Raw genomic sequence first — 8,495 nt, forward strand, 5'->3', positions numbered from 1 at the left:
AGAGACTCCGCATCCAGTTCTCAAGACTTTTGGGTTTACGGCTCTGTTTCGTATGGCATCTTTCCTTACAAAGTACAGCAAACTAATAATTAGCAGTTTCTTTACAAGGTGGCATTATTTTTTCTGATTTTTTTTCTATTTTTTTCTGATTGTGGACTCGATCAAAGAATATTATCATCAAGCCATTATTCCACTCTGTGATCTAAATTAAGCAACAGAAAATGGCTCTAAATATACCAGGCTTAGTATCTTTGATTGTGTTTTTTATGTTAACTTTGGCTACTGGAATTTGGGCTTCTTGGAAAAGCAAAAAGGACCAGCAGAACAGAAACCCAACTGAAATGGCCATAGTTGGAGGCAGGAATATAAATGTTTTCATTGGATTGTTTACAGCCACAGGTAAGTTTTCTTAAAGGACTTTTAAAAGTTCTTCTTAAAACACATGCGTTACATAGATCTGGGGACTTTTTCAAAGCAGGTGAACTCCTTTAATGTCAGGGCAGATTTTACCTAAGTGTGGCTTTAAAGGAGTATGGTTTCATGAATCATTTTGGGATGGATTCTTCCAAACCTCTTCACACTGAGCAGAACCTAATGTTTATGTAGATTCTTTTAGATTAAAGAGATTAATTTAAGAGTTTAGTTAAGAATTAAAGAGTTTAATTTAAAAGTGACTGAAGAATATGACACTTTTCATTAAGGAGGACTGTGGTCTTAATCTTGAGCCAGTTTCTGTTATCCAGCATAACAGAAGAATTTTACTCCTGGAACAATACAGTTCTGTGTGGTATAAATTGCTACTCATGGCGAGCATCGGCCTCTCTCCTAAAGAGAAAATGTTTCCCCACCGACTGCTGCCCTCCGCTTCCCTTTTCTCTCCTTGCTGCCTGGCATCATCTGAAATTTGCTCCCTTGCCCCATTTTTTGTGCAGGCTTCCCCAAGTGGTATTTGCCTGGCTAAGACACTTAAGCCCATGTTGTAGGTTTGTATTCTGACTGCAATGTGTGCTTGCATTTTTTCTTCCTAATGTCTCTTTTCTTAGACTGTACAAGTGATGCTCATGAAGGATGGTCTATCACTCACAGCAGAATAAAAAAAGCAATTCTGTTTGCTCTAGCAAAAGTCTTCCACTGAGAAAAATGAAATTAAAATTTAGCATATTCAAATTGCCTCTAAATGTTTAAACATTGAGCTTTTCCATGCACATATAGATATTCATTCTTGAACCTGGGAAATTATTTAGGGTGAGAAGCTAATACTGTTGCCTGTACTCAGCAGCACATCTCACTATGGGAGAAAACTTGTAAAGAAAATAGAAGTGTGATTAAATATTTGTATGAGAAAAAGGTTTACAAGCTCTCAGAGTGTTCTACAAGACTGGTTGAGAATATGTATCGCAATTCTTACCTTTCCATCTTCCATGTTTACAGCCACCTGGGTTGGAGGAGCATATATCAATGGCACAGCTGAAATTGTCTACCTGCCTTCAAAAGGACTACTGTGGGTCCAGGCACCTGTGGGATTTGCCTTGTCCCTTTTAATTGGTAAATAATTCATGTAATCAGGACACACAAGCTTTAAAAAAAAATCATATGAGTATATTAAGATGTGTAACAGAGTATAGAGTACATTTTAAAGGTGATTTTGTTTCTTCAGTCTCCCATAGATCCAGAATAAGCATTTATAATGTTATCCTCTAAACTGAAACATAAGAAATTGGGGTAGCTTGGAGCTAGTGTAGAGTTTTGCCTGCTTGGAGCAATTTATAGGGCAAAAATCTTATCTGAGAACTTTAGAAGCATGTGGCTATGTGCATATTGCTTTTTTATCATGGGCTCTTATTCACAGATTATTGAGACTATTGGTATCATTTTAATATTTTTCTTCAAAATTTCTGTGTGGTGAAATAATACTATCTTGATTTTTCCACTAAAATGCATTCTTCTGAGTAGTCTCATCTCAGGATGAATTTGTAGTCCATCCAGCTTATCTCACTTCACAGCTGGTCACTATTTTGTTGAAACTAAGCTAAGTTTGCAGTGTCCTATATCTAAGTTGACATTTTTAACTCCAAGAATTATTGGACTCACACTGGGGTTCAGCTGTCTTGCCAAGACCAGTGTTTCTTCCAGTCCACACTGGGTTATACCATAACTCTTTAGGGACACAGGGTGATTAAAGCGAGGAGACCCATGCAGACCTTGCACAGGAATTTCTAAAAGAACAATAACCTTTATTCTCAAGTTAGAGAAAAGAGTCCAACTGACGTGAATATGAATCAGGCTTGGAAATATACTGCCAGCATTTCTTATGTGAGTAATTCTTACTAATGAAATTGAGGAGTGCAGGTCTGATCCTGCAATCTTTACTCAGGTCAGTAGTGCCCAGACAAGCAGTCCTGTTGGCTTCAGGGTTAGGCACAATACATATTCTTTAGTTTTAATGAGACGGTGTACCTCTGAAGTCTAATATTTAGATGAAGGTGGGTGGGACTCAGCTCAATGCACAGATTAAAACAATATAGTTCTGGGGAGACAATGAAGCCACTAAAATGAAAATGTAACCAGAAAAGGAACATATATCAACATGTTGCATCACATGGTCAAGGACAAAAGTTTGTCTCTTTTTTAGCCAAATATGAGTCTTCAATGCCTCACTCTGCCTACTGACATTTTCCACAGGAAGCATTTCAGAAAAGTTTATGTCTCAGGTTGGTAGGTCATTGGAGCTGGAAAGGAGACTATGTGTGGATGTCCTCTGAGCTAAGTTCCTGTTACAGTCACACAGGTACCTTATGCCATTTGGGGTGCCCTAGGGGGTCCTACCTGGCCTTCCAGTAGCCACTCTGGAAAGATGTAGGTCTGCCAAAAGTGGAGGGTCATATCTGTCAGCTGTAAGCAGATGTCCTTTATAACCTGGGACCTCTTAGATGGATGAAACCCCACACTTAGGCAAGTGAGTTGAGGTCCTGGTGTCTGGTTGGCTGCATCATTCTCTAGGGTCCATTATGTATGAATTCTACACTCACTATATGGGTCTGATATCCAAACACCATAGTATTCTTTCTTACTTTTTTTTCCTGGAATGTAATTCATGCAAAATTCTACTAAAATGTCATTACTTCCGATAGGTGGTTTCTTCTTTGTAAATCCAATGAGATCCAAGAATTATGTGACAGTGATGGATCCCCTTCAAGAAACTTACGGGAACGTGATGGGAAGCTTACTCTTCATTCCACCACTGCTAGGAGAGGTGTTCTGGTTTGCAGCTATCCTGGCATCCCTGGGTAAATACTTACTTTGCTGTTGTATTTGTTAAAGGTCATGTGGTACAACTATCAGAGTATAATACACATTTGGGAATTGTGTTGGACTAAGCTGTGGAAAGTTGTGCTTCATGTCTCCTTTTGTGAGAGGAACACAAGCATTTCTCATTTCTGGAAAATACGTTTTTAGGTTTAAAACAAATGACAGTAGTATATATTCACGATATTCTAATAGAGATGTCTGGCAATATCAGCTAGTACCTTCCTCTTGCCTGTGGGAGAGCAGATGTAAAAAAGCAAAGTGCCTTGGCAAAGGCCATGGAGCAAGGTAGCAGCAAGAGCAGAAAGGGAACATGGGCTCTCCTAAGTCCTCACTCCGCCCACTCTCCGTAGACCGTGTGCTTCTCATACAGTGTGGTGTGCTGGCATCAAGGGAATAACATATACTTATTTATTCGGTATTCTGCACGTATGAAATCTGTCTTAAAATACTTGACCACTGTCCTTATCTGCAGGAGCAACAATGAGAGTCATCTTGGATATTGGAGGCTCTCTGGCTATCATCGTCTCAGCGTGCACTGTCATACTCTACACTCTACTGGGAGGCCTCTACTCTGTTGCATACACAGATGTTATCCAGCTGGTTTTCATTACCCTCAGCCTGGCAAGTCCCGTGCATTTCTTCGTTACCAGTTTCCTAACTAAGGGAAAAAATCCTGCTCTTCTTTTTAGTATGTCTCAGACCAAAAATAACTCCACCAATACTGGCCCTTGCCCTACAGTTCCTCCTCAGAGAAACAGGTCTCCTGAAAGGTCTTACAGTCCTTATGCATTTCAGACAGTGGTCCCACAAGCTATTGGCCTAATGGTTGCTTATAAGTAAGGTCTGCAGGGCCTGTCCGGAACAATCTTGGCTGGAAAGTAGAGAGATCTGTCTACTGAAGGCACCAATTGACCTGAATTACAGACTCATGTTCTTGATGATGCCGTGAACCAGAAACATGTAGATTTAGAGTAAGGAAGGGGCAGAAAGGAAGACTCTTAGTCTGGGTTTAATCTTATGTAACTTTATGTTCTACATCTACCTTAATTTCAATAGCTGAATAGACTCTCCAAGAACAAGGACCCTGGGGAAATGGTTAACTATTACTGTTTCTATCCTAGTGGGTCTGTATCCCCTTTGCCCTGGTGAACTCTGCAACAGAAAGTATTTATTACACTGCAACTCATCAATCTTACCAAGACCCTTGGATTGGGAAGATAGACAAACAGTATCTTGGAAGGTGGCTGGATGACTTCTTCTACCTGGTATGGAGTATTTCTTGGACAGGTGGTTGGGAGAAGGGATTGTGCGTGGACTTTCTGTCTGGAAAACTTGTGGGTTCTTCCAATCAGGAGCCCTATGTTGCACACTTGGCAGGGGCAGGTTGATATGTAAAATCTTCTCTCAGCCACTCTGCAGCACACTGAATGGACTGGGGAGATCCAGGGCTCAGCTGTGGGAAGGAAAGAAGCAGTAGGGACACTCCATCCTTTACCCATGTGAAGGAATGTACCTCTTGAGTAAGACCATCCAGGCAACTAGTTCCACTCCTGGCACCTAAATGAGGCATTTCCTACCTTTTGAGAGGTTGATCTTGCAGCATCAATAGTGTGCTTTTAACATAATTTTGTAAAATTCCCTCTATTTGAAAAAAAATATTAAAATGACACAACTGCAGGTCATCAGCAAGCATGGTGCCGTTGGCTCCACCACACAACTCAACTTTTGAGCTACCAATATAGCCAAGACTACAGGAGGCTGTTATGCTCTTGCTAGACTGGTAATAGGGACACACCGAAGCTTGAGCTTGTTTGGTGAGGACAGAATCTTCAGATTTTATCTGATGAATTTTTTCTGCTAAGAAAGTGAAAATGGTGATTTTATTTTTAATTTTAGATTATACTCTAGCTAAGTTTGGGTAGATTTTTTACAGAAGTTGCATTCCTGAAAAACTTATCTTCTCTTTTCCTTCCTCTGTGCCTGTTTCACTACGCCAAGCAACCTATTTTTCAGCTTTCTCAGTCTGCCAAACCATTAACCTGTTTTGATCAAAATTTCACATCCATCACAATGAAAACAAATGAAAAGGACACCCTCAACCATCAGAAATATCATCCTCAATAGTTAAAGCTGGGCAATGCTTATGCATTTGAAATGAGAGCTTTATAACAGTAAAGATTATCATCCATCTGCATGGATGGATGATGCCCTACAGCAGCCAGCAGCCTGGTGGGTACCACTGATAACATCCAAATGTTTCAGGTGCTTGGGAGTATCCCATGGCAAACTTACTTCCAAAGAGTGCTCTCCGCTGCCTCACCAGGAAAGGCAAGGCTCATCTCCTACCTCTCTGGACTTGGGTGCTTTTCAATGGCCATCCCCTCTGTGCTCATTGGTGCAGTTGCAGCATCAACAGGTAAAACTAATTGTTTGTCTCTGAATAATGAACATGTTTTTGTCAAAGGTGATTAAAATGGAACCCAAAGAAGTCCTGATTTAGACTTCAAATTACCTAGTCCTGTGTATCTGAAAGCGTAGCCCTGGCCACCAAGCTAGGTGGTCTGCACCAGAAATGTGGAGCCCTCTGAGGTTCAGTGCACAACTACCTAGAGACATTTAAACAGCCCCAAGACCTGTTTAAAGCTGTTTCATTACGATGAAATGGCTTTTCATGGACCTTGTGTTGAGGAAAGATGAAGGCAGACCCTGTAAAACCCCGTATAATCCTATTTTCCAAGAAATCCTATGCTTGCTTCTGTTAATGCCTTCTGCATGTAAGACCCAGCAATATTACTACAGTTTGTTAATAAGGTTCTGAAGAAAACCTGCTTGAAGGAATCAAGAAATTCAGTCCGTAAACTCACAGGTCCTGCCCAGGGGATCAGTCCTGTGTTGGCTGTGAGCAAGGGTTAAAGAGCAGACAGATCACCGAACATGTAAAGAAATCAGTTGAACTCTTTAATTCATCTGTCACTAGGGGCATCAGAGCAAAACTCCCTTCTCACGAGCAGGGTCTAGAAGGTTGGCCTTTAACTGTCCCAGTTCTGGAAACACACAAAGCACAGCTATTTCTATAGATGCTACTGGGGAAAAGGAAAATCTTTGCTCTAGTGAGAGCTGCAGCATGCTAAGGGGAATCTCAAGAGATCATAAGAGAATAAAAAAAATTAATCCAAGCCCTAAAATATCGAGTGGGTTTCAGTCCTTAGCCCTGCTGTGACTAGTCCCTGTGGAAAGGTGGCTTCAAAGACAGCAGAGATGTCAGTGAAGGACTTGTTGTGACTTTTCCTTGTTCTGTTTTAAAGACTGGAACCAGACAAGCTATGGTCTTCCAAGTCCACTCGAGAGAGGGGAATCAGCGATGATACTGCCACTTGTTTTACACTATCTCTGCCCAGCATACATCTCCATTGCTGGTTTGGGAGCCATCGCTGCTGCTGCAATGTCTTCTGCAGATTCAGCTCTTCTCTCCGCTGGCTCCATGTTCGCTCACAATATATACAGGAAAATCCTGAGGAAAAAGGTACTTGGGTACAGTATTCAGTAGTTTTGGTGTCAGGAAAGATGCTTCTGTTTCAAGACTGTTTCAAATCCACTCTGTGTGGTCTGCAATTAGAGGTTTCCGTCTTTCAGCTGCTGAACTGAGTTCTGGAGCCAGAGCTTCAAACATAGGTCAAGGGTCTTCATATCCTTGGTAGGGATACAAATACTACACTGGTGAGCTTTGCTCTTTATAAAATGACTGGTATAAAATTTGGACTAGGATATTAATGGAAACAGCATAAAACCATGACCCTTGAAATGACAGAGGGCATCTCCATCTCCAGGGGTGCCTGCCTTGGGTGGCTGCTGGTGGCAGGCAGAGCCTGAGAGCAGCGAGAGCTTGGTGACAACCAGCCCAGGGCAGGGCAGTGCCGGTCACCGTGCCAGTAAACACTGTGTCTGTAATGTTACAATCTCTGCTTTACAGGCTACAGAGACAGAGGTCTTATGGGCCATGAGGACCTCCATGCTGGTGTTTGGGGCCGGGGCTGCCAGTCTGGCTTTTTACTCCAGCTCTGTCTATGACCTCTGGTTCCTCAGTGGGGAGCTGGTGTATGCCCTGCTCTTCCCCCAGCTCTGCTGCGCCCTCTTCGCTCACAGTACCAACACCTACGGCTCAGCTGCCGGCTTCTTGGTTGGGCTCCTCCTGAGGCTGCTGGCAGGTGAGCCTGCCCTGAGCATCCCTCCTGTCATCTGCTACCCAGCCTGCTCCCTGGTGAACGGGACCTACAGTCAGCTCTTCCCCTTTAAAACATTCATCATGCTTCTCACCTTGGGGACTATCGTTGCTGTTTCGTACGTGGCTGCGGTTTTGTTTCGGAGAAACTTCCTTCCCCACAGGTGGGATGTTTGCAATATCACGGGGGGAACTGGCACCCTCATTCCCCTGCAGCAGATGGAGAAACAGATGGGTTCGCCAACGGTTGCATTAGAAGAGAATCGTGATTAAATGTGGGGCCTCGTTTGAAAGGTCATGGTAAATTCAGCAATTAGAGTATGGCACAAACAGCATCACTCTTCCCTTTGCTTTCTCCAGTAATGAATTTTTTAAAGTCCTCGCAGAGTAATAAAGACGCACTGTTCATCCAAGGAGAATGCGTGAGCTCGAAGTCTGCGGTGATTAAAGGCGCGTGGTGATGGAGCATGATCTTGTGGTGGTGACCATGGGGCACCTCAGGCCGCAGCAGTGTTTGCTTCGGGGTGCTCCTGGTACCCCACCCAAAAGCAAGGCTACAAATCATGCTCCAACATTTACGGCATTCTCAAGTCACATACTTTTCTCACCACAAAGGAGACAAATTAATGTTTAACAGATTGGGTACTCTTGATTAAAAAAAAGGTGAGCAAACCTGCTCCCATTACAACAGCTAGAGTTCTAGCATAATCATCCCTGGGGAGCGCATCAAACCTATAAAAACAGAGATTACTGAATGCAGTGCAACCACCACAGCAGTCCAGCAGTATTATCAGTTCTGCACCATTCTTTGTATGCTTTGCAAAGCTTTCCTTGATACTGCAAAAACTTTTGCATATGCCTCTCCCCAGCCATGGTCTCAGGCCACACAGCCAGTCTGCTGGCACGTGGCTGAGGAGAGGACATCCCCTCTCATATGACCTGATAGGGCAGCAGCAGATGAGCAAGG

At 42.8% G+C, this 8,495-nt stretch overlaps 1 protein-coding gene across 1 annotated transcript; it reads left to right on the forward strand.

The window, feature by feature from the left end:
- The first annotated feature begins 221 nt into the window (after window positions 1-221).
- Window positions 222-7,801, forward strand: LOC140650462 (high affinity choline transporter 1-like). Its single transcript, XM_072858756.1, has 8 exons — window positions 222-399; window positions 1,432-1,545; window positions 3,132-3,287; window positions 3,782-3,930; window positions 4,431-4,574; window positions 5,572-5,725; window positions 6,615-6,832; window positions 7,280-7,801. Exons 1-8 carry the CDS (start codon window positions 222-224, stop codon window positions 7,799-7,801), a joined length of 1,635 nt encoding a protein of 544 aa, XP_072714857.1.
- The last annotated feature ends 694 nt before the right edge of the window (window positions 7,802-8,495 follow it).

The sequence above is a fragment of the Ciconia boyciana genome, chromosome 1 (genome assembly GCF_034638445.1).
Source record: "Ciconia boyciana chromosome 1, ASM3463844v1, whole genome shotgun sequence".
Lineage (NCBI taxonomy): Eukaryota > Metazoa > Chordata > Aves > Ciconiiformes > Ciconiidae > Ciconia > Ciconia boyciana.

Bases quoted from the DNA above. Each gene is read 5' to 3' on its own strand.
- LOC140650462 (XM_072858756.1), top strand. From the start codon at position 222: ATGGCTCTAAATATACCAGGCTTAGTATCTTTGATTGTGTTTTTTATG. The intron at 3,931-4,430 runs GCAAGTCCCGTG...TTTCTATCCTAG, and splicing joins TTTTCATTACCCTCAGCCTG to TGGGTCTGTATCCCCTTTGC. The intron at 4,575-5,571 runs GTATGGAGTATT...CAAATGTTTCAG, and splicing joins TGGATGACTTCTTCTACCTG to GTGCTTGGGAGTATCCCATG.